Source organism: Nannospalax galili, unplaced genomic scaffold (genome assembly GCF_000622305.1).
Source record: "Nannospalax galili isolate Female #2095 unplaced genomic scaffold, S.galili_v1.0 scaffold229, whole genome shotgun sequence".
NCBI classification, from domain to species: Eukaryota; Metazoa; Chordata; class Mammalia; order Rodentia; family Spalacidae; genus Nannospalax; species Nannospalax galili.
Genome location: NW_008360328.1, coordinates 588,558 through 615,601, shown reverse-complemented (window position 1 = coordinate 615,601; position 27,044 = coordinate 588,558). Strand labels below are relative to the sequence as shown.

At 41.2% G+C, this 27,044-nt stretch overlaps 1 protein-coding gene and 1 pseudogene across 1 annotated transcript in view; one reads left to right on the top strand and one right to left on the bottom strand.

Moving 5' to 3' along the window:
- Positions 1-27,044, bottom strand: part of Cbl (Cbl proto-oncogene) — an 84,434-nt gene that overhangs the window by 40,608 nt on the left and 16,782 nt on the right. The window contains exon 2 of the mRNA XM_008825983.3: positions 16,698-16,945. Within this exon, the coding sequence (XP_008824205.1) occupies positions 16,698-16,945 (248 nt within the window). The remainder of the gene's footprint in view (positions 1-16,697; positions 16,946-27,044) is intronic.
- On the top strand, positions 15,112-15,210 carry LOC115068958 (annotated as a pseudogene).

Genomic DNA, 27,044 nt, shown 5'->3' with positions numbered 1-27,044 from the left:
TCCTGGGATTAAAGAGCATGTACCACCATGCCTGGTTACAGAATACTTATTAAAAAAAAATATTTTTGTGGCAGGAAGAGCAGGAGTTCAAGGTCATCCTCAGCTATATAGCATGTTTGAGATCAGCCTAAGCCATATAAAACCCTGTCTCAAAGAATTAACTAGGGGCTGGAGAGATGGCAGAGAGGTTAAGAGCTGCCCCCGCCCTTTTTAAGTCACTGTTGCTTCATTTATTTAAAAAGTTATTAAATGTAACCACTCATGGTAAGAAGCTGTAAACCAGAAAATGTACAACACTGAACCCAGTATCCCAGATCATAGTGAGTATTTATTAAAGACAATTAGAAAACAGTCAGAAAGACACCATCTGAGCTTCTGGAAATGTCACACAGGCATTTAGAGAACCAGGAACTATCTGCATATTCTAACAGTTTCTTTCTTTCTTTCTTTTTTTTAAATCCTAACTAGTTTATTGGGCTTGCTGACAGAGCATAGGGTTGGGGTTTATTTAAAGATGAGTGCCCCCCTCCGAATTATGGCTGCGCTAGAAAGTCCACACTCAAACATAGATCCTGTGACTTCCCAACAGCTGCACAAAATAAGGAGCTGGCTGCTTTTACAGAGGACTTGGATCCCCAGCACCACATGGCAGCTAACAACCATCTGTAACTCCAGTTCCAGGGGATCCAATGCCCTCTTCTGACCTCTGTAGGCACTGCATGACACAGGTGAACTTATATGCAGGAAAAACATTCATACACATAAAAATAAAAATATTTTTCAAAAATAAAAAAATAGCCGGGAGTGGTGGTGCACGCCTTTAACCCCAACACTCGGGAGGCAGAGGCAGGCGGATCTCTGAGTTCAGGCCAGCCTGGTCTACATAGTGAGTTCTAGGACAGCTGGGGCTACAGGGAGACCCTGTCTCAAAAAGACCAAAAAATAAATAAATAAGCCAGGTGTGGTGGTACACACCTGTAGTTCCAGCACTTGGGAGGCAGAGGCAGATGGATCTCTGCGAATTCAAGTCCAGCCTGGTCTACATAGTGAGTTCCAGGTCAGCTGGGGCTACAGAGGGACCCTGTCTCAGGAAGACAAAAAAAAAGACAAATAAATAAATAATAAATAAATAAATAAATAAATAAATAGATGCTGAATAAGGATTGGCAAGACTTCATGGGCTATATAAAAGGACCTTGTCTCAAAAAGCCTGAATAAATAAACAAATAAATAATATGCAGAGTTAGAGATGTTTAAGTATCTTGCCAACAATATCTCTATTAGCAAACAAGTGTGCCAAGATTTCAACTAAGATGGGTCTAAAACCAGAAGCTGTAACACCATATAACTCTATATAACCCCGGTTTGAACAAGGCCTGAGAGCATAAGTACTGACTCACTATTACATCACTAAGAAAAAGAAACCTTTGGTGATGACAGCCCAAATTTTGGGGGACTCTCCAACCTTAGTCAACACCTTCTTTGCCATTCTTCAAAATGAAAGACTTTGTAAGCTGGACCCTTTCTCAAGCTGTTTTCTGCCTTTGACAAGTGGTTGTTACACCATAGTCCTGCTACCAAGAGGAAAGAGAAACCTGTTCCCCCAATGGTTTAACTTAAAATGAAGGAATGGGCTGAAAACGCAGATCAGGAGTGCTCAAGAGTGCTCTAAAGTCAAGGAGAATTGCTGTAACAGAACACAAGGCAACTTTGTAGCACAATGAAAAAGAATTTTATTTCTATTTACAAGACAACAATTTCAGAAACCGTTCCCATTGGTACAATAAAAGGAAGTGGGCAGCACAACCCAGAGCCCTGGAAAGGGAGGATGGTCACGACAGCAACCGCACCCCACTACCATGGGGACACTTCCTTTGAAGGTAGCACCAGCCTGAGTCTACTTCTGTAACCACAAAGTAAGAAGAACCAGGCTGACAGAGGAAACCCAATGATCAGCTAAATAGAAGTCACTGCTAACGAGTCTTTCACATCTCCACATAGTCACTGCTAAATGGATTCTACTTTTGTAAGGTTACTCTTGACAGCCTATCAGTCAATCTCAAGTCTGCCACTTTTTTTTTGGGGGGGGGTCTTTTTGAGACAGGGTCTCCCTGTAGCCCCAGCTGGCCTGGAACTTACTATGTAGACCAGGCTGGCCTTGAACTCACAGAGAATCGCCTGCCTCCGCCTCCGAGTCCTGGGATTAAAGGCGTGTGCCACCACGCCCAGCAAGTCTGCCACTTTTTAAAAAATAAATAAATGGAGGCTGAAGTGCAAAAAAAATTGTACTTTGGGCCAGTGAGATGGCTTGGCAGGTATAGGCACTTGCCACTGAGCCTGATGATGACCTAAGTTTGATCCCAAGAACCTGAGAGAACCCACACCTGGAAGTTGTCCTCTGACCACCACAAGTATACTGTGGTGTACATGTGTCTCTCTCTCAATAAATAAAGTCTAAAAGATGTAACTAAAGCCAGGCATGGTGCCACACCCTCCACAGGTATACTGTGGTGTACATGCATCCCTCTCTCTCCCCATCTCAATAATTAAATAATAAACAAATAAATAATAAATGTTTAAAAAATGCAATTAACACTTGGGAGGCAGAGGCAGGTGGATCTTTGTGAGTTTGAGGCCAGCCTCATCTACATAGTGAGTTCCAGGACAGCTGGGGCTACAGGGAGACCCTGTCTCAAAAAGACAAAAAAAAGAGCAATTAAATCTGGGTATGGTGGTGCCCACCTTTAGTCCTAGTACTTGAGAGGCAGAGGCAGGCGGATCTCTACATAGCAAGTTCCAGGCCAGCTCGGGCTACAAGGAAGACCCTGTCTTAAAAAAACAAAAGAATAAACAAACAAAAAAGAAAACAAAACAGAAGATGTAATTAAATTTATTTTTATTTCTGAAAATTTCATAAATGTAATTAATGTATTCTGGACATTTTCGCCCCCCAATTACCTTCTCTCATTCCCCTCCCACTGATTCCCTTCTTCCTAAAAAGGCCTCTCACCCACTTTTATGTCTTTTGTTGTATTCTTTCTTTTTTGTGATCCACTGAGTTTAATTAGGGTTGTTTGCATGAGCATGATAGATTATTTACTAGAACACAAGCAAGTTACCAGTGGCTACACAACAGAAGAAAATTCTCCCTCCCACAGTGAACCACTGTCAATAGTTCCTTAGAAAGGGATGAGGGTCTCATGAAACCTTCCTCCAGTCCTGATGGAATGTTGATGGGCCTCATCTTGTCCAGAAGACAGCATCCCACAGCACTCCTTCCCATCCTCTGGCTTTCTTTCTGCCCCCTCTTCCATGATGAGACTTGGGGGGGGGGGGGATACTGATGTCCTGTTTAGGGCTGAGCACTCAATAGTCACTTATTCTCAGCACTCTGACCAGTTGTGTGTCTGCATTAACTCACTGTAAACAGAAACTTCTCTGGTGAAGGCTGAGAGCAGCACTAATTGGCCTGATTATTAGCTCTATCTTGACTCTGACTTTCCTTCCCTGCTGCAATGGGCAGTTTGGTTCTCCTCTAAGTCTTCCCTTGGCTGATCAGATTACAATGCTGCCCTGGCTCAATGGCAGTGCTTCACAGGTGGTGTCTCTGATCTGGTCATACCTCTGTGAATTTCTTCTGGGATTTAGTGTCAAATCAAATTTTACTTTTATTTAACAATTATTATATATATTTATGGGATACAATGTGATGTTTAAACTATGAGAACATTTTCACATGAAAAAATCTGAACTGGAGATGGTAAAGTGGAGTGGTAAAGTGCTTGCCTCGCATCTGTAAGGCCCTGGGTTCAATCCTTGGTAACACACACAGAAGGCTAGCAATGAGAAAAAAATGGCTTACCAGCCAAATGAGAAGTCTGAGGTTAAAAGAAGTGTCTTGTTCAAGGTCACAAAGACAGTAATGACAAAGGAATCCAATCTGGGCAGTCCAGCTTCACAGTTCTGCTTTAGACACTACTCTACCTGCTTTTATCTCATCCCTCAGTATCACACATTTTCTAACATGTCTCTGTGTCACTAAGTAAAAAAGAACTGAATCTAGGCTATGAAGTAGGACCTTAATCAGTCAGGGCCTGCCAGGAAAATAATCTACAAAACCTTGATCTAGTGATTAAGAAATAAAATAGATAATACTCAGCCTTATCTAGGTCAAAGGTTAGTGACAAGATAACTAAGGCTTTTAATAGAAACAACAATAAAAGGTTTTCTAACCTAAGCTGCTGTTTAATCATGCTCACTAAAGTTCAGAGTCAAAGAATAAGGGAAAAGAGATCACGATTATCTGATCCAACTTTGCAGAGAAAATAAAATACTTAACTAATTATTCTAAATGTAAATAATCAAGAGAAAAATACCATTAAAAATAACTATGATACGTTAAAAGAAGCACGAAAGCTGTAATACTTAAATTTTAACCACTAGGATACATTTTGTTAGACACTAAGCTGAATAGATGATTTGCATGTAAAAGGAGTAGGGGGAGGGTTTAAAGGCGGAGGAAAGAAAATTGCTATCAAAACCTCTTTTATTAGCCAGGTGTGGTGGCGCACACCTTTGGTCCCAGCACTCAGGAGGCAGAGGCAGGCAATTCTCTGTGAGTTCGAGGCCAGCCTGGTCTACACAGTGAGTTCCAGGCTAGCTGGGGCTACAGGGAGACCCTGTCTCAAAAAGACCAAAAAACAAACAAACTTCTTTTATTTAATTCATTTAACCAATTTAATAGATTGGACTTAAGCTTTCTGAAGAAATTTTAAGTTCAATATACAGCAAATGAAAGTTTAAAAAAAAGTTGCTAGTATTACAGTTCACAGTGCTGCTCCTGTCATGCTCCTAGGTACCCTTAAGCAGGCCCTTGCTGACTTTGTATACTTACAGGCTGGTAAGGACATTGTGGCCAGTTTTAGAGCGTGTTCTGTAAGATGTTCTCATTTAAATGCAATTGTAGGCCTCACAGGCATTATAGGTTTAGACCAACTCTTAGCTGGCACTAAGAGCAAAGTGATTAGAAAGGGCTTTTGCACACTACTTGACCATTTCTTCTTTATAATGCTCTGGTTTTATAAAAGCCACCACAGGCTCTTTGGGAGTCTTCAGTCTCTCTATTTGCCTAATCAAGCCTATGTCCAAAATAGTATTTTAACTGAAACTGTTGTGAGTGCATATTCTTGTGGTAAATCACACTAATGAATATGTTTGTGCTCAAAATACAAACTTAAAAAAAAAAGACATGCCTATTAAAACATGTTTTAACCTCTCTCAGTTTATTAAGTTGAATATTTAATCTGAATATTGCTTCAAAAATGTAGCCTTTACAGTTCATTTCTATAACAAGGAATAAAATAAAGTCATTATCTGACATCCAAACAAAAGAAACAGAACTGCTGGGTCAGGTGTGGTGTGGCACATGCCTTTAATTCAGGTAGGTGCTCAGGAGGCAGAGGCAAGTGGATACACACATAGAGCAAGTAAATGCTTAACATTAATTGCATCTGAACTTGGGAACACCCTAAATGAAGTTTTAGATTGATTTCTGCTTTTGTAGTTACTGGATTTGCCCTCCAACCCTGACCTGAAAAAACTAAAAATTTTACAAAATATATGGAACAATTGTTTTTAGACATGGGACCACCGCATAGGAAGCAACTGCTGAAGAGAGACACGTGAGGGAAATCCTATGACTACTCCAACAGCCCACACAGTGTCCAGATCAGGCACTGGGAAGGGAGCCCAGGCAACATGGCAGTCCCTATGGATATAGGAGACAGACTCCAAGTCTTGGGAAGCCAAGGGAAATGGTGTTCCCTTGGACAGAATACCAGAGGCAGGGGAGCTCTATGTAAGTCCATTGAGTCAATCCATTGTGCCACAGAGCCAGGTATGAGAGCTCCACAAAAAGGAGATGGCTCTGGAGAGCTATGGAGAAGATTTTCTAAGTCTTCAGCTGAGCACTGGTCAGCACAGTATAGAAGGTGGGGAAAGATTCCACCTGAAAAGAATTACCTACCCCAGTTCCCACACAGGGATAAGAGAAAGGAAAATCTTGTTAATTCAGTGGGTACTAAGAAGCCTATCCTAGTCCTGCCAAAAAGAATCACAGTACTCCTAAGTATTATAGCTCTATTCCAGAGCCCAAAAGTGCCAGGTGTGGTGACACGTCTTTAATCCCAACACTCAGGAGGCAGAGGCAGAAACAGAAATAGGGACAGGGGCAGGCAGGTCTCTGATCAAGGCCAGCCTGGTCTCCACATCTAATTCCAAGCCAGCTAGCCAGCCAAGGTTAAAGAGTGAGACTCTACTTTGGAAATGAATATGAAAGTATCCAGTCTCCAATAAGGCCAAATTCACACTAGCATTCAATCAAAACTTACCAAGCATTACAATGAAGCAGGAAAATACGACTCTTACTGAGGCTAGAACACAGAATTAATACATGTAGATATCAAAACGGTTATTCTAACTATATTCCTTGTACAAAAGGTTAGGGAAACACCAGGAGATATTAAGTACATGGAAGATGGTTCCAGGGGTTGAATCAAGATAAATTACCAAACTATACATGCTGTCAGCACTGCATTCTTTACCATGACGTACAATACTGCTTGTACTTAATTTACTGGGCAGGGCATGGTGGTACACAGCTTTAATGTGAGCACCTGGAAAGCAGAGGCAGGTAATCTCAGAGCCTGAGGCCAGCTTGATCTACACATCATTAGTTCCAAACCAGCCAGGGTTATATAGTGAGACCCTGGCTCCAAAAAAAAAATTTTTTTTTCCTTAATGGGCCTGGCAAGATGGCATAGGTGGTAAAAATACTCACCACAAAGTCTGATGACCCAAGTTCAATCCCTGGAACCTAAATAAAGCTAGTGTGTGATGGCATGCTTACCAACAGAAACTTCTCCCCACCCCCATACACACACAAATAAAAATAAAAATAAGGGCCCAAAGAGACAGCCCAGCAGTTAAGAGCACATACTGCTTTTGCTGAGGACCCAGATTCATTTCTCAGTACCCACATGGAGGCTCCAGTTCCAGATCCAAACCCTCTTCTATACTTCAAGGGCACCAGGCATGCATGTGATACGCATACATACATACATGCAGGCAAAACACTCATACACATAAAAATATCAAATCTTTAAAATAATAATTTCTTTAACTATTTAGAAGTCTTTAATAATTACTGTTGTTTTTAACATTCCATGTGACAAAATGAGACGAACTTTTAGAAAGCTGTTCTGTTGTAACCATGGCTGTCCTCAGGAAAAGCATTTATGCAATGTTAATATTAATGAACATCTTTTTCACAAGCCATTTTTTTAGTGTACAATTCAGAAGCATAGTATATCACAGAAGCATTACTACTTCCCATCTCCAGATTTATTGTTCCCTTCCTTCCTCCCTCCTTTTAATACCTCTTTTATTTATTCTGGTATTTATACATGTGTATAATATATTTATCATATCCACCCATTCGTTTTGTTGAGACACAGCATCATGTAGTCATGTATCCCAGGCTGGCCTAGAATTTATTTTATAGCTGAGGAAGACCTTCAACTTCCCTGATCCCCCTGCCTCTACGCCTTAAGTGCTGAGATTACACGTGTGTACTTCCATGCCTGGTAATGATTCTTCTTTTGTGAGCCAGGGTATGGCTATGTAGCACAAGCTAGCTTTGAACCTACTACTTGTTGGAACTTTAAGCACGGAGTGCCGGAATTTTTCATGTACCCTGAATCTGTAACCATTAAGTAGTAACTACTTATTTTCCCTCCTTTCGGTTCCCAACTCAATTACATCTGCCTTTATAAATTTGCACATTCTATTTCACTAAAACCATAAAATAACCACACTTTTATATCTGGCTTATTTCAGTCAGTATAATGTCAAGGTTAATCCTTGTAGCATGTATACGGACTTCATCCCTTTCTATGGGTGAATATTTCATTGTATGGCTATTCCAACACTTTTTAAATTTTCCAGGTCAGTGAGAGGCTCAACAGATAGAGGTGCTAACACATAAGGCCTGATGATTTAAGTTTGATCCCCAGATCAAACTAACTCCTGAGAGCTGTCCTTTGATTCCAACCAGCATGTACCTGCACTCATTCACACACAAAGAGAAATAAACTTTAAATTTTCTTCCAGTTATTGACACCATTTCCTGATATCCTCCCTTCTCTCACCTCTCCAATTAGTCCCTTTGTTCTGCTAGACAAGTTCACTTCTTTCACTTAATATATACATACAGTATTTTATGTGACTATATAACATCTAAAAACCACCAATGAGAGAAAACACAATGATATTTGTCATTCTAAGATTGGCTTGATTTGCTTAATATGATTGTCTCCAGCTGCATCCATTTTCCTGCAAATGACATAACTTCATTCTTCTCTATGGCTGAAAAAGATTCCATTGTTTATATAATACCACATTTTCCTTATCCATTCCTGTTGTTGGACACCTAGGTGGGTTCCATAACTCAGTATTGTGAATAGTGTTGCAATGAACACTGATGTGCAAGTATCTGTGTGTATGTTGACTTGGAATCCTTTGGATAAATACCCAGGAGTAGAAAAGCTGTATACCACCATTTCATTTGTCTATTTATCTATTGATAGATACCCTGGGCTCTTCCCTGTCCTGTTTGTCATGAATACTGCTACAATAAAACTGTTGTACAAATACCTGCTCCAGTTCCTGCTTTCAATTCTTATGTATATACCTAAGAGAACTGACCAGGAATAGGCTAACTCTCTAACTCTTTCTGTAGTAGCTGCACCATTTTACATTCTCATTAGCAAAGCATGAGGAGTCCAGACTCCATCCTCATCAATGTTTAGTCTTTTTCTTTCTTTTTTTGGGATGATTCATTCAAATGGGTGTGAAGTAGCTATCTCATTGTACTTTTGATGTGCATTTTTCCCTAATGGCTGATAAGGAACATCTTTTCATGAGTTTATCGACCAATTATATATCCTCTTTGAAGAGAGGCCTATATAAATCCATTAATGGGGGGGGCATGGTGTTGGAGGTCAACCTCGGGTGCTGCTCCTTGGGAGCTATGCATTTTATGTTTTGAGACAGGGTCTTCTCACTGGGACCTAGGCTTGCAGACTGGGTTAGGCTGGCTGGCTAGAAAGCCCTAGTGATCTTCCTTCCGGTCTCTACCTCCCCAGTGCTGGGATTATAGCCACAAAACCAGTTTTTTACCCAACTGAGCCATCCCCCCAAGTCTCCCTTCTCTCAGATGATGTAATCCACTCCCATGGCTTTAAATACCCTTCTAAACCCAACTCTATTCTAGATGTCTCCCTGAACCCCAAATATTAATTACATAGCCAGCTGCTTATTTGACCTTTCTTTAAATGGCTCATAAAAATATCTCAAACTTGCCAGGCATGGTGGTATACATCTTTAATCACAGCACTCAGGAGGCAGAGGCAAGTGACTAGTCTCATCTACATATCGAGTTTCAGGCCAGCTGGGGCTACAGGGAGACTCTATCTCAAAAAGACAAAACAAAACAAAACAAAAAAACCCTCAAACATGCTCAAAATAGAACTTTTTTTTTTTTAATTTCATGTGTATGAGTATACTGCCTGCATGTATACAAGTGCACCTGTGTCATGCAATGTCCTCGGAGGTCAGATGACGACATCAGATCCCCTGGAACTGGTGTTAGGACAGCTGTCAGCCACCATGGGATGCTGGGAATCGAACTCAGGCCCTCTGCAAAAGTAGCCAGTGCTCTTGAATCACTGAGCCATCTCTCAAGCCCCTCAAAATAGAACTGTTGCTTCTTCCCATATTTATATCCTAAATTCTGTTATAACAAATGCTACACCATCAGCAGAGAGTAGAGTCGATAAAACTAGAAACCATCCTTGATTCTTTCCGTCACCTTGTTCTACACCCCCTCTCTTATCAAACCTGCCAGCAATTCTTACTGATTGCAGCTCTGACCCATTTCTCACCATTTTCTCCTTCCTTGTCTACTTCCATCATTGCTACTGCCCAAAACCTTTATTCATTGTACAGGTAGCAACCAATACCATCACTGTAAAATACCAGTCAGGTCATGTCTTCCCTGTTTAAGACCTTTCGGTGGCTTCCCACTGTACTATCTATCCAGTTGCTCCAACTTCGAAATCTGTCTGATCCATTAGCAAGTCCTGGTATGCTAGCTTTAAAACCCATGAAGTTCTAGCCACTTCCTTCTATCTCTACCACTAAAAGATGGTCGTGATCATCTGACTCCCAGTCTGAAAAGACAGAGATACATGGTTCTACCCCTTCCAAGCATCCCTAATCTAACTGGGAATCTTTTCCTATCAAGGCTATACTCTTTTTAACACAAAGACAGAAGCTGTCATTATCTACCAATAGCATTTGGGAAATGCTTTGAAACCTATTTTTAGGGAAGTAGGAATGGACTACATAGGAGCATTACTGTCTAGTTTGTGAGATATCAATGAAACATCACAAACTCCAGTTTGTGAAATTTTACTTAAAGGGCTGGAGAGATGGCTCAGCAGTTAAGAGCACTGACTGCTCTTGCAGAAGACCTGAGTTTGAGTCCCAGCACCCACACGGCAGCTAACAACTGTCCTAACTCCAGTTCCAGGGGAATCCAACACCTTCTCTGACCTCTGTGGGTATTGCATGACACAGTGCACTTACATACATGCAGGCAATACAAACAAACACATAAAATAAAAATAAAGTCTTTTTAAACAGAAAGAAACTATTCCCTGCTCTATTTCTGTTCCTAGAACCCTGCCTACCAAAGTACTCAATGCTAAGTTACTCTCCTACCTAATACCTAGCAGATGAATTTTCAGTTATTTCTGAATTTTTCCAAGTGATGCAAGCAAAATTTTGGTGACATAAGCTTTTTTGTTCTTTCTAAATTTTTATTTTTTATTTTATCTGTATTTGTGTATTGCCTGCATGTAGGTAAGTGCACCCGTGTCATGCAACCACATAGGTCAGAAGAGGCTATCAGATCCCCTTGGTCTGGAGTTACGGGGAGTTGTTAGCTGTCATGTGGGTGCTAGGACTCAAACCCAGGTCTTCCACAAGAACAACCAGTGTTCTTAACTGCTGAGTCATCTCTCCAGCCCTGTGACGTAAGTTTTAACTAAGGTACAATTATACTAAAAGTATAATGAATATAAACCATTTTTTTAATCGCACTGTATAACCCCTTTTAGCTTCTTTTAATTTCTTACATACATACACACACACATGCACACATACACACATGTGCAGACACACACATACACAGAGTGCATGCACTTGGGATGTTAATTCAGTTGGAAGGGAGGGAGGAGGGAGGAAAACAAATACAAAAACTAAAAAAGATTAATTATGATTTTTGCTTAATTCACTTTACAAAGTTGAGAAAAATGAAGGCAGAGCTAGGGAGCTGGCTCAGTGGATAAAAGCACTTGCCATGCAAACATGAGGACCAGCGAGCGTTCGGATCCCCAGAACCCATGAAAAGCTGGATGTGGTGGCCTGCATCTATAACCCTAGCCTACCTATGAGAAACAGAAAATCTCCAGCTCACAGACCAGCCAGTATGGAGTACACAGTGGTGAAAAGAGACCCTACCTAAAACAAAGTAGGAGGCAGTTGTCCTCTGACCTTCACACTTGCACTGTGGCATACATGTGCCTGTACTCATACACGAACATATGCACATACTATACACAAACTAGATTCATTTAATATATTTTCTAAGTGGTTAATATAGAGGTGAGTGCCTAGCCTTGTATAATGCCGTCTCTTTGCAGAATTTATTACCTGGGGACAATCAATTACTCTATACTTTGCCAAAGTCAAAACTACAACTAACAGTGCTGCTGATGTACCTCAGTGTAAAGCACTTGCCTGGTATATGTACAAACTAGCACTACAAAAACAAAACAAAACAAAACACAGAATCAGACCTTTTGCTCTAGTAGAAGCTCATGAGATATAAAACTAGTGTTTTACAAGAAGCCAGATTTTTCTGTATAGATGCTAATGTTCACTGAGGGAGCAGGAAAGTCAATCCTGCCTTCAGTCTTACATGAAGTTTACATGAATTCTTGCCCTGAGTACAACTTGAGATAGTCACTTTTCCAAGTACTCTACAAGCCAACAGATTTCTATGTTGGCTTGTTATTCAAATTAGCTTTTGTGCCAGGCACGGTAGCACACACCTTTAATCCCAGCACTCGGGAGGCAGAGGCAGGTGGATCTCTGTGAGTTCAAGGCCAGCCTGGTCTACATAGTGAGTTCCAGGACAGCTGGGGCTACAGGGAGACCCTGCCTCAAAAAGACCAAAAAAAAAAGTGTTGAGCCAGGCGTGGTGGCACACACCTTTAATCCTAGCACTCAGGAGGCAGGAGCAGGCAGATCTCTGTGAATTCGAGGCCAGCCTGGTCTACATAGCAAGTTCCAGGACAACTGGGGCTACAGGGAGCCCTGTCTCAAAAAAAGACCAAAAAATTAATTAATTAATTAATTTTTTTAAAAAAAGGTGTTGAGAGCTGGAGAGATGGCTGAGCAGTAAAGAGCACTGACTGCTCTTGCACAGGACCCGGGTTCAATTCCCAGCACCCACATGGGTAGCTACGAACTTAACTCCAGTTCCAGGGGAATCTGAAGCCCTCTTCTGACCTCCACTGCACGACATGGGTGCACTCACATACATGCAGGCAATATACTCATACACATTTAAAAAAAAAAAAAAAAGGTGTTATATGACAATCCATCACCTGTAAGAGAAGTCTAGAGGTCAAAAGTCAGTCCTTTACAATAGGCCTCTCTCCAACCTGTATTTCCACTAATCTATCTCCAGTAATTCTGGCCAAACCAGACTTCCCACATTCCTTAAACATACAGTATGTACGTTTCTGCTACAGTGTGAAAGGCCTTTTCCTGACTTCTCCACCTAAAAAATTCCTGTTTACTCTTCAAAATCTAGTTCAGGTGAACATTTCTTCTGTGTCACCTTCTGATACAGGCAAAACTGCATTCTCACAGCAGTCTGTACATATCTCCACTAAAGCCTTTGCCACATTGCATCACTGGAATGCATACCCCTTCTTTCACCTCCTAAAATTAGAAAAAAACCTAATTCATAATAGCTAGCAAACACATTTTTTTTCAGTTTTACTACTTAATGAATTGATTTTGGCTGGGGTGTCTTTTTGAGACAGGGTCTTCCTGTAGCCACAATTGGCCTGGAACTCACTATGTAGACCAGGCTGGCCTTGATTTTGTAGAGATCTGCCTGCCTCTGCCCCCACCCTCACCCCCACCCCCCAGTGCCATTAAGTTGATTGGGGGGGGGGTCTTCTTTGAGACAGGGTCTCCCAGTAGCACCCCAGCTGGCCTAGAACTCACTATGTAGACCAGGCTGGCCTTGAACTCAGAGCTCCGCCTGCCTCTGCCTTCTGAGTAAAGGCATGTGCCACCACGCCCGGCCTATTAAGTTGATTTTAAAGCAACTGTAATACTATGCAATAAATGTAATAAAATGACTATCTAGAGATTGAACCCAGAGCTTTATGCATGTGATAAGAGTGCTCCCATCACTTTAATATTTCACTTGTATGTTTGTGTGTTACACATGTGGGGGGGGGCCCTGTTCGTGTGTGTGTGTGTGTGTGTGTGTGTGTGTGTGTGTGTGTGTGTGTGTATAGGTCTCTCTCACTAAACCTGGAGTTCACCGCTTCAGCTAAACTGGCTAGCCAACAAACCCCTGGGTTCCACCTCTCTCTATCCCTATCACTTTCCAGCTCTGGGGTTACACGTGTATGCCACCGTGTCTGTTTTTTACCTGGGTGCTGGGTGCTGGGACCTGAACTCAGGTCCTCATGCTTACACAGGCAGCACTTTACCCACTGAGTCATTTCCCCAGCCTTTATGATTTCATTTTAGCAAATCCATAAAATCTAAACATCTAATAGGAATAAAATTCATCTGCATGTAAACCAGAAGTTACAGATCAAATTTAAATCACTAAAAAATTTTCTAAAAAGATAAGATTGAACCGGCCATGGTAGTACATGCCTTTAATCCCAGCACTTGGGAGGCAGAGGCCAGCCTGGTCTACACAGCGAGTTCCAGGCCAGCTGGGGCTACAGGGAGACCCTGTATCAAAAAGATGGGAGGGTTGATAGTTGGAGTAATTTGTTACAGTAAAAGTAAAAACGATGTGGAAGAAGAGGAGGAGAAGTAGTAGTTACACTAGCCAGGCATGGTAGCACACACCTGTAATCCCAATAATTCAAGAGACAGAAGCAAAAGTAGTTCTAGGCCAGTCTGGGCTATGAGTTTCAGATTAACCTCAGAAACACAGCGAGACTTTGCCTGGGATGTTGGGTGAGGGGGTGTCACCAGGGAGGGATTATTCACCTATCACTCACAAAGTCCTGGATTCAATCCTCAGCACACACGAAAAAAAGAACCACTAGAATTTATATATCTGTTCTAGATAAGTTAATGTTTATTTCCAACTGGATAAAACCACAAGCTAGTTAAATTCTTTTGCAGTAGGTAATTTACAACAAGGCTAATAACATGTTAAATAGTCTATAGTTTTGGTATTTAATTAATACAAAAGAATACATGGTGGTCCCTCAAATGTTTAAACTTTTTAAAAAATTTTTATTTATTATTTTATATGTATGCATGTATTGCCTGCATGTAAGTGTACCCATATTGTGCAATGCCCACTGAGGTCAGAAGAGGCTGTTGGATCCCCTGAGACTGGAGTTACAGACAGTTGTTAGCTGCCATGTGGGTACTGGGATTCGAACCCCGGTCTTCTGCAAGAACAACCAGTGTTCTTAGTCACTGAGCCATCTCTCCAGCCCCTCAAATGTTTATTAAATTAACTGCATTTGGCTTGGAATGTATCTCCAATGACAGAGCACCAACCTAGCATTCCTGAGGCCCCAGGTTCCATTCCCAACACCAGGGGAAGGCAGGTATTATATATTTGCCTCTATTTTAGCTAAAATTACTCTTACATAGAAAGAAAATGTCAGTGCAGTTTGCTTTATTTAAAGAAAAACAAAGGCCAGTGTTCACTTCAGCAGCATATACTAAAACCGAACGATACAGAGATTAGCATGGTTCCTGCGCAAGGATGATACACAAATTCATGAAACATTCCATACTGTCATATATGTATGTGTATATATGTATGTGTATGTGTGTGTGTGTATATATATGTATATACATGAGCTCATTAAATTAGGTGGGAAGCACTGGGGGAGATCTGGAGAGGAGAGTGGATCTAAATGCCGTCAAACTATATTATATGAAAATTGCAAAAATCTAGGGCTGGAAAAATGGCTCAGCAGTTAAGACCACTGGTGGTTCTTGCAGAAGACCCGGGTTCAAACCCCAGCACCCACATGGCAGCTATGAACCGTCCTTAACTCCAGTTCCAGGGGATCCGACTTCCTCTTCTGTCCCCCTGGGGCATTGTATGACAGGGTGCACTCACATACATGCAGGCAATACACTCATACACATAAAATAAAAATACCAAATTAAATTTTATTTACTATTTTTATTTTATTATTTTTATTATTTAATATTTATTCTCCTGGAACTAGAGTTAAGGATGGTTCGTAGCCACCATGTGGGTGCTGGGAATCGAACCCAGGTCCTCTGCAAGAGCAGTCAGTGCTCTTAACCGCTGAGCCATCTCTCCAGCCCCAATAAAATAAAATATTTTTTAAAAAGAAAATTACAAAATTTCAATTTAAAAAAAGCTGTAGAGATAGCTCAGCAGATAAAGGTACTTGCTGCCAAGCCTGAGTTCAAACCCCAGAACCCACTCCTACACACATACATACACACACGAGTATTTTTAAAATATTTTTTTAAAAAACTCAGGGGCTAGGGCTGGAGAGATGGCTCAGTGGTTAAGAACATTGACTGTTCCTGCAGAAAACCTGGGTTCAATCCCAGCACCCACATGGCAGCTAACAACTATAGCTCCAGTTCCAGGGGATCTGACGGCCTCTTCTGTCCTCAGAAAGCATTGCACGACACGGGTACACTTACCTACACACAGGCAATACACTCATACACATAAAAAATAAAAATGATAAATGAAAATCTTTAAAAACTAAAAACTCAGGGGCTGAGCCTGGCATGGTAGCACATGCTTTTAATCCCAGCACAGGGGAGGCAGAGGCAGGTGGATCTCTGTGAGTTCAAGGCCAGCCTGGTCTACATAGTGAGTTCCAGGCCAGCTGGAGTTATAGGGAGACTCTGTTTCAAAAAGACCAAAAACCAAGCAAACAAACAAAAAAACTTAGGGGCTGGAGAGATGGCTCTGAGGTAAGAGCATTGCCTGCTCTTACAGAGGACCTGGGTTCTATTCCCAGCATCCACATGGTGGCTAACAACCATCTGTAACGCCAGTTCTAAGGGAATTCAATGCTCTCTTTTCATCTCCTCTGGCATTGCATGACATGGGTACACTTACATACATGTAGGCAACACACACACATAAAAATAACAAAATTTAAAAATAAATATGTCAATTTTCTACCCTTGTTAATATAAAATTCAAACCAACTAAGTTATTTCTAGCATTATCATTCTGGCAGTCACAGACCTGAATTAATATTTGTGTAGTATTTCTCCATTACCTAGGCTGAGAATTCTCCTCATACATTCTTTCTTTTCCCTCCTTGAAGAGGCTTATAGTCTGCTTGGTTTTCTTCATCAAATTCTCCATGAATACCCTAAAATATTCATTTTCTCCAAGTGTCTCCATCTTCCCTTCATATCTTGACAAGACAGTACGGAGATGCTGGTAGGTATCAGGTAGCAGGTCTAAGATATAAGGTGGACTATTCTTGAGAGCCAGCTTTGGGTTTTGACACAACCGTACCACCTGCAACAAACAGAAAAGAAGGGCCATTATTTGGAGAACCTTAAGGACAATTTCCCTTTTTAAGTTGGAAGTTATGAAGTATTTGTTCTTCTGCATAAATATGAAAAATACATGAGAATAATAAACAATCTATAGCCCAATGCCATAAGCAATCATTCTGTATTCCTAGTGGTCCTCCTAGAAAGATGGGTGGGTTTTGTCAAAAGTAACTTGAAAATTATGTGTGTATGTGTGTCTGAGTATGGTAATGGGGACATGACAACAGGTGCCAGTAGAGTCCAGAAGATAGCATAGGATCCCCTGAAGCTGAGTTATAGATGGTTGTGAGTCACCTGACGGGGTGCAGGAAACCAAACTCAGGTTCTCTGTAAGAATAGCAAGTGCTCTTAACCACTGAGCCATCTCTCTAGCCCCAAGGATGGGTTCTAAAATTCTATGAGAGGGCTAAGGTATAGCTCAGTGGTGGGGCACCTGCCTACATCACACATGCTCTGGATTCAATCCCCAGCACCTGGGAGCAACAGAGGACTGACTCCATGAAAGACTAATGGTATAGACAACATAGTTGGGAGGGGGAGGGGAGGAGGAATCCCCCACAAATGTCTGAAACCATGCCAGATAAAATATAGCAAGTTACTTCCAAATGTATAGCTGACCCTTTGATAAAGAAAATTCCCAGGACACAAGGACATGGTTGTCCTGGGAGGTAAATCTGTTGTACTCTAAAGCCTTGAGGTTTGTTGTTGCTGTTGTTTTGTTTTTGGTCTTTTTGAGATAGGATCTCCCTATAGCCCCAGCTAGCCTAGAATGTTTTTTTCTTTTTTAATTATTTTATTATTTGTGTGTGTGTGTGTGTCTGTGTGTGTATATGAGTGTATTGTCTACATGTATATAAGTGCACCCATGTCATGCAATGCCCACAGAGGTCAGAAGAGGGCATCAGATCCCCTGGAACTGGAGTTAGGGATGGTTGTTAGCTGCCACCTGTGTGCTGAGAATCAAACCTGGGTCCCCTGCAATAGTAGCCAGTGCTCTTAACCACTGAGCCATAAGTTTTAATAGCCACTAAGAGACAGGAGGGTGGAGGCCTTGGGCCCAGCAATACATAGAAGTGAATTGAGAAACCCATTTCTTCCAAAGAAAATGAAAACACTCTGGTTTCTCTTTAGATAGCTGAGTCACCTCTCTGGTCTCTTTTTTATTTATTTATTTATTTATTTATTTTGTTTTTGTTTTTTGAGACAGGGTCTCCCTATGAGCCCTAGCTGGCTTGGAACTTGCTATGTAGACAAGGTTGGCCTTGAACTCACAGAGATCCACCTGCTTTTGCCTCTCCCTCTGCTGGGATTAAAAGTGTCTGCCACCATGCCCAGCAGCCTCTTTTTACTTAAAGAAAATTGCAGTGTGTGTCTATTTTGTGTATGTGTGGACATGCACATGCCACACCACCCATGCGTGGAAGTCAGAGGATAACTTGCTTGAATTGATTTTCTCCTTCCATTATGTAGGCTCTGGAGGTAGAACTCAGGTTGTCAGGCTTGGTGGCAAGAGCCTTTGCTGAGTAATCCTGCTAGCTTAGATGGCCATTTCTTTGACAGTAGTATGATCACATGTATGCAGTCTTACTTGGGGGCTGGAGAGATGGCTCGGTGGTTAAGAGCATTGGCTGCTCTTGCAGAAGACCCAAGTTCAACTCCCAGCACCCATATGGTGGCCAACAACCATCCCTAACTCCAGTTCCAGGGGATCCGACACCCTCTTCTGACTTCCGTGGGCACTGTACAACATGAGTACACTTACAAGTATGCAGGCAATATACTCATACACACAGAATAAAAATAAGAAATAAAGTATTTTTTTAAAAAAGGAAAGTAAGCAACAATCCTCCAAAAAAAAGAGAACTGACTTTCGAACCATTATCCTCTGACTTCCACATTCGCATTGTGGCAGACACAAACTCACATTCACATACCCAATAATAGTAAATAAAAACTTGGCTCACCAGTTAAGAGCACTGGCTGCTCTTGCAAAGGTTTCTCAGCACCCACATGGTAGCTAACAACCATCCATAACTCCAGTCCCAAGGAATCCAACACCCTCTTCTGACTTCCAAGAGCATTGCATGGGTGTACTTAACATACATAGTCAATACAATCATACACACAAAATAAAAATATTTTTAAAGTATTTTATTATTTTAATTTTATGTGTATGTATGTATTGCCTGCATGTATGTAAGTGCACTCGTGTCGTGCAATGCCCAAGGAGGTCAGAAGAGGGCACTGAATTTCTTAGAACTGGAGTTATAGATGGTTGTTAGCCATCATGTGAAAGCTGGGAATCGAACCCCAGTCTTCTGCAAGAGCAGCCAGTCTTCTTAACCACTGGATCATCTCTGCAGCCCCTAAAACTAATATTTTTTAAAAAAATAAAAAATAAGAATGAGACAAGAGTGGTGGCATACACCTCTAATCCCTGTACTCAGGAGGCAGAGGGAGGCAGATTTGTGAGATCCAGATCAGCCTGGTCTACATACTGAGTTCTAAGCCAGCTGGGGCTACAGGGAGGCCCTATCTCAAAAAAATAAAGTAAATAAATAATGAATAAAATAAAAAATAAGAATGAGACTGGGCATAGTGGCATATGCATTTAATCCCAGCACTAAGGAGGCAGAGGCAGGCAGATCTTCACATTTTGAGGACGGCCTGGTCTACATACCAAGTTCCAGGCCAGCCAAGTGTACGTAATGAGACTGTCTCTAATTAATTTGCATGTTATAAATGATATATAACTGTCCATGAAAAAAAAAAATCGAGAATTGACAAAAGTACTAGAAACAATATTAATAATCTAATAAGCTGAACTGCAGATGGGGCTATCAAAATCAGCACATTCCTAAATATTTCATAAATATTTTTAAAAACATTTATTATTTTTGTTTTATGTGTATCAGTGTATTCCCTGCATGTATGTGAGTGCACCTGTGTCATGCAATGCCGTGGAGGTCAGAAGAGGGCTTCAGATTCCCCTGGAACTGGAGTTAAGGATGGTTCATAGCTGCCATGTGGGTGCTGGGAAATTGAACCTGGATCTTCTGCAAAAGCAGTCAGTGCTCTTAATAAATAAAAATAATTTTAAAATAAAATTTCATGACACTTAAAAATTAACAGTGTAAACCAGACATGGTTAAGCATTTCTGCAATCTCAGCATTCCTAGACAGAGTCAGGAAAACCTCAAACTTAAGGCCTTCCTGGGCTGTATAACAAGACCTTGTCTCAAAAAACCCACAACAAAGATTTCTCTTCCACCTATGTTTCAGCAGTGTCACACTACAATGTGCCCAGCTATTGTCTTCCCTACTTAGTACTCCTTTGATTTGTGGTTTGATGATTTCTCTTAGTTTGGGAAACTTCTCAGAGAACTTCTCATTAGAAGCATTTTGTTTCCATTGATTCTTCCTCCTCTGAACATATTCCATCTTTCTGTCTCCCAACACCTTGGCATTTCTTTTTACCTAACTTACATTCTATTTCACTAATTCTCTCTTCAGCTTAATTTATGCTCTTAAGCCCACCCACTGACTTAAAAATTTTTTTATTATATTTTAGTGGGGGGCGCTGAACATGCCATGGGATGTGCGTGGAGGTCAGAGAACAACTTTTGGAAGTCAGATCTCTCCTTCCACCATGTAGGTCCCAAAGATCAAACTTAGGAACTCAGGTCAACAGGATTGACATCAAGTACCTTTACTCAGGAAGTCACCTTGCCAGTCCCATCCATCGACACTTAGTAATCAGTTCTTGTGCTTTCAGCCCTAGAATTTCTACTTCACTCTTTTTTTGAAACAGGGTTTCCCTGTAGCCCCAGCTGGCCTGGAGCTCACTATGTAGATCAGGCTGGCCTTGAACTCACAGAGATCAGCCTGCCTCTGCCTCCCAAGTGCTGGGACTACAGGCGTGCACCACCACGCCTAGCTGTACTTCATTCTTTAATATTTAATGATCAAGTTGGGGCTGGAAATATAATTCAGTGGTGGAATACTTGTCTAAGTACAAGATTTAGGTATACACTACAAAAAAAAAAAACCAACAACAAACCCAACCCTTACCATTTGGGGGGGGGTCTTTTTGACCCACCCTGTAGACCAGGCTATCCTGGAACTTGCTATGTAGACCAGGCTGGCCTCAATCTCAGAGATCTACCTGCCTCTGTCTCTCAAATGCTGGGATTATTCTTGTAAGACATTAATAATAAGTATATTACAAGTCCATGACTGACAACAAATTTGTGTATCCTCAGTTTGTTTCTATTGTCAAATTTTCCCACTGGTTTTCAGTTACATCTTGTCATATACCTAGTTATTTTTTATTGACTACTGGTCATTGTATATAAAAATTATAAACCATTTCTTTGTGGATGCTGTTATTTGAAAAGGGTTACTTTTGCTACCTGAAGACAGGGTACCAACATCAGGAAATTCAGATCATCTTAATCCATTGCAGAATAGACTAGGCTAGACTTCTTTCCTTATATAAACTGATCTACATCTGCTACTTCCTTATCCCTAAGATTTAGGCCTTGTAGGAGCCAATGCAAAACCCTAGTGTTTCCCAGAACCTTCTCATTGGCAGGTTGTAATTCCTATACTTTGTCCTCCTTGACATGAATATTTCTGAAGTCTATTCAACCTCTTAGTTGTATCCACAACTAGTAATAATTTAGAAGACTGCCTCAAACATCAAATACAATTTAAAGCTTTATTCATCTTTCAGTACTTGACTTCAAATTTTTCACTACCTGTGTAACTCTTCTACATCTTCTAGCTTTGCTAGTTGTCAGAATATTTGGTTAAAAACAGCCTAGTTTGGCCAAGCATGGCAGCATATGTTTATTATCAAAGAGTTTAGGAGTCTGAAGTAGGAGGAGCTTCTCAAGTTCAAGACCAGACTGATCTACATAAAGAAACTCTGGTTTAGAGAGAGGGAAAAATTCAGAAATGTGGCACTAAGGAGATAGAGACTCCAGATACGCACATTGACACCAGACTCCACAAAGTACTCTGGGTCAAAAGAGATGAGGACTCTCCCATATTGTATGCAAATGTGGTCGTCCATAAAACATAAGGATGAAGATTTGCCTAACAAGAGCTATACTTGGGGGGGGGGGCGGTGTCTGTATTTGATTAAGAACTGTTGTATGAAATGTACAAAAGCTCAATAAAAACAAGAACAACAAAAGATCTATACTTGAGTAACCTATGTCTGTTACCACCTTCAAAAACCTACAATCAGTATGAAGATGCCTGAGTGTCCAAACTATAAAACTGCAGAAAGAAATATTTTAACAAGCAAACATCTGGGCTAGCTGAGTGTAGTGGCATACACCTGTAAACCCAGCACTTGGGGGGTGAAGGTAGGAGTATCAGGAGTTCAAAGCCAGCCTGGGATACATGAGCTCCTCAGCTCAAGAAACAAAGAGTGAGGAGGAGAGAATAAGGCAAGAAGAGGTGGAGAGGAATGGAGAGGAGAGAGGAGAGGAATGGAGAAAAGAGGATGGGGGAAGGAAAGAGAAAGGAAGGTGTAGGGCTGGAATGTAGCTTAGATTACTGGTAGAGCACTTGCCTAGATAAATATGTATCTCGTGTCCCCAAAAGCATGTCATAAACTCTTGTGATGTCTAAATTATTCTGTTCAATAAATATACCATAACATCTTAGCTATCTATCCTCTCTACTTTAATTATGTTGTTTTCAACTATTCACAACTGTTAAGTATCACTGTGATAAACATACTTAAGCATGTTTCCTTAAAACAGATCCCTCAGGAGCTGGAAAGATGGCTCAGCAGTTAAGAACACTGGCTGTTCTTGCAGACTAGGCAGCCAACAACCATCTGTAACTCCAGTTCCAGAAAATCCACCCTCTTCTGACCACTTGGGACACTGCATAACAGGGTGCACTTACATACAGGCAGGCAATACACTCACACATATAAAATAAAAAAATAATAAATATAAACATCCCTTGCCAGGTGTGGTGATGCACGCCTTTAATCCCAGCACTCAGGAGGCAGAGGCAGGCGGATCTCTGTGAGTTCAAAGCCAGCCTGGTCTACATAGTGAGTTCCAGGACAGCTGGAGCTACAGGGAGACCCTGACTCAAAAAGACCAAAAAAAACACCCAACCAACCAACCAACCAACATACATACATACATATATATATATATATTCCTCAGCTGCCAAGTGTGATGGCACACACCTATAATACTCCCAACATAATTATTCAGGGGCTGAGAGGCAAGAAGACCCTGAGTTCCATGCCAGCAGGGGTTACCTGAGGATAAAAAACAAAAACAAGCTGGGGGGGAACCCTGTAAAATTCTAATTTAATAGCTAATCATCAAGGACTCTTCAAGTGATAAGAAAACATATAGACTTTAGAACCATTTTATTCTCAGTGTATCATTTCTGACACTCTTGGAAAATAGCTCTATAAGCCTAGCAAATAAAGACAAGATGAATCAATAAAAAGGGATATATCAATATTTTAACAGTACTTTAGGAAGCCATTCAGTCTATAAAATATTCAAACTGAAGGGAACAACTTAAGGAAAAACTTCACTGCAGAACACAATTACATTCTAAGTTCAACAGAGTCAAGAATTCATATTAGGGGCTGAAGAGATGGCTTAGCAGTTAAGAGCACTGACTGCTCTTGCAGAGGACCCAGGTTCGATTTCCAGCAACCACATGGTGGCTATGAAGCGTCATTAACTCCAGTTCCAGGGGAATCCAAAGCCGTCTTCTGACCTCCACAGCATTGCAGGACACAGGTGCACCCACAAACATGCAAGCAATACACTCACACACATAAAAATAAATAAAATAGCCGCCATGTGGGTGTTGGGAATTGAACCCGGGTCCTCTGCAAGAGCAGTCAGTGCTCTTAACTGCTAAGCCATCTCTCCAGCCCCAAAATAAATATCTTTTTTTAAAAAGAATTCATATTAATAAAATAGTTCCCAACTTGTAAATGTTACGTTCATTGTAAGTTTGATGCCATAATTCAGAATATACTTTCTAATAATAAAAACAGTTACAAGGTAGCACCTTAAGTATAAGTATGGTGGGTAGCAGGAAGACAATGAGACTAAGAAATTAAGACTTAACATACTCCATAAATATGTATTATTTTATGCCTTGACTTAAGAAAAAGACTCAGTCAAGTCAACAAAATTCTTATGATTGAAGATTTATTATTTATTTATGTATTGAGACAGGCCTCATTCTAGGCTGGCCTCTATTACAGGTATATAACACCATTCCTTGTTTGTTTTATGCAGTGCTGGGATTGAATCCAGGGCTTTGTACATGCTAAGCAAGCACTCTACCAACTGAGTAACATCCCCAACCCAGATTTTTATTTTAAAAGAAAAATAAGGGCTGGGCATGGTGGCACACATCTTTAATCCCAGCACTTGGGAGGCAGAGGCAGGTGGATCTCTGTGAGCTCAAGGCCTGGTCTACATATTGAGTTCCAGGACAGCTGGGGCTACAGGGAGACCCTGTTGAAAGAAAGAAAAGAAAAGGAGTGGGGGGGGGGATGGAGAGGGAAAGGGAGAGAGGGAGAGGGAGAGGGAAAGAGGGAGAGGGAAAGGGAGAGAGGGACAGGAAGAGGGAGAGAGGGAGAGGGAGAGGGAGAGAGGGAGAGATGGAGAGGGAGAGGGAAAGGGAGAGGGAGAGAATAGAAACAAAGAAAACAATACAAAGAATCAACAATTCCAAGAGCTGGTTCTTTGAAAACATAAACAAGATTGAGAGACCACTAGCCCAGTTAAATGAAAGAAAGAAAGAAAGAAAGAAAGAGAGAGAAAGATGTTCACGATGAGAATAAAACAAGAAAAAGAGATAGGTAAGTTTCTGGTAAAACAATAGGAAACGAAAGCTAAAACACAGGTAGGAAGGATTACACTAACACCATCAAGAGACACCTCTGAACCTCTGAGAACTGGAAGAAAGGGAATGAGAGTGAGTTTAGACAGGAACAAACTTGTAGATGTGGAGGCAATTAAGTCAAACCTGATGATTTATTTTTCTCAATACACAGGACAGGTACTAGGGAACAAAGGTGAAAAGACAAGCTCCCTGAATCTGAGAGGTTATCTGGCAATAACAAAAAGAAATCAACAAGAAAAGTATCAGGTTCTCTGCAGAGAATTAAAGTGGGTAATATAACAAGTGTTAGTGACTTCAGAATAGCAGATGGGGGCTAGGAGAGGAGTAAGAAAAAAAAGGCCAGGCATGGTGGCACACAACTTTTATCTCAGTACTAGGGAGGCAGAGGTAGGTGGACCTCTGTGAGATACAGCCAGCCTGGTCTACATAGTGAGTTCCAGGACAGCTGGGGCTACAGGGAGACCCTGCTTCAAAAAGACAAAAAATAAATAAAAATTAAAAAATTAAAAATAAAAAAAAGTTCCAAGGCTGGGCACACATCTTTAATCCCAGCACTCAGGAGGCAGAGGCAGGTAGATCTGAGTTCAAGACCAGCCTGGTCTACATAGTAAGTTCCAGTTCCAGGCTAGCTAGGGCTACAGGGAGACCCTGTCTCAAAAAGACCAATAAATAAATTAATTCATTAATAAAGTTCCAAAGGGGCTGGAGAGATGGCTCAGCGGTTAAGAGCACTGGCTACTCTGGAAGAGGAACTGGGTTTGATTCCCAGCACCCACGTGGTGGCTAATAACCGTCCTTAACTCCAGTTCCAGGGAAACTGACACCTTCTTCTGACCTCTGTGGGCATTACACATACAGATGCACTTATGTACATGCAGGCAGTACACTCATATACATAAAATAAAAATTAATAAACATTTTTCCAAAGATGCCCTCTGTAAATAATTTTAACACAAATCAAAAGCTTTTACAACAGAGAATTTTATGTTGGCAGCATAGTTAACCTCCAAAGTACAATTGCATACTATTGAGGTCAAAAAACATTCATCAAAAAATTTTTCAAAGAGTAGGGAGGGTGTGGTAGCACACACTTGTAACCCCAGAACTTGGAAGGCTGAGGCAGAATTGTCATGAGTTTACAGCCAGCCTGGGCTACACATTGAGCCTCAAGTGAGCCTCAGCTATTTACCAAGACCCTATCTCAAAACAAACAACCCAAAATTTCTGAAGGAGCTCTCACAAGGCAGAGGCAGTAGTAGAATCCAGAATTTAATGCTAACCTGGACTACACAGTGAGACCCTGTCTCAAGTAAATAAATAAAATTCTGAAAGATAGTTTTTTTTTTTTTGTTTTTGTTTTTTTTTTTAATCTTTTTGAGACAGGGTCTCTCCCTGCAGCCCCAGCTGGCCTGGAACTCACTACATAGACCAGGCTGGCCTCAATCTCAACAGAGGTCCACTTGCTTCTGCCTCCTGAGTGCTAGATTAGAGGCATGCACCATCATGTTCAGCAAATTTAGCAGTTTTTAAAGCATAGCTTTATTTCTCTTTATTGTGATTTTCATAACATACTTTTTCCCCCTTTTTTTCCCCCCGCTGACCACTGAGCCTTCAGAAGCAAAGGGAGAAGAGAGGCCAGTGAAAAGCCATTATGAATAGAGTATGTGGCAACTGTACAAGGACACTGTTGGTTTCCCAGAGCTAGGCATGTGTCTCTGATATTCTGTGGGATTCTGTAAATATACAGGCAGAAATAAGCAAAAAGCAGCCATTTTTGCTACTGCAGGACTTGGAAAGTAAAATAAAATTGGCCAAACAGAAGATAAACGCAAGCATACAAATATTTTATCTAGACTGGTCATGGTGGCCCATGCCTTTAATTCCAGCTGGCCTGGAACTCCCTATATAGAACAGGCTGGCTTCAAACTCACAAAGATCCACCTGCCTCTGCTTCCCAAGTGCTAAATTTAAAGGTGTGTGCCACCATGCCCAGCTATAAAATGCTTTTTTAAAATCACTAATTTTGCTGGGCATGGTGGCGCACGCCTTTAATCCCAGCACTCGGGAGGCAGAGGCAGGCAGATCTCTGTGAGTACAAGGCCAGCCTAGTACATATTGTGAGTTCCAGGCCAGCGGGCTACAGG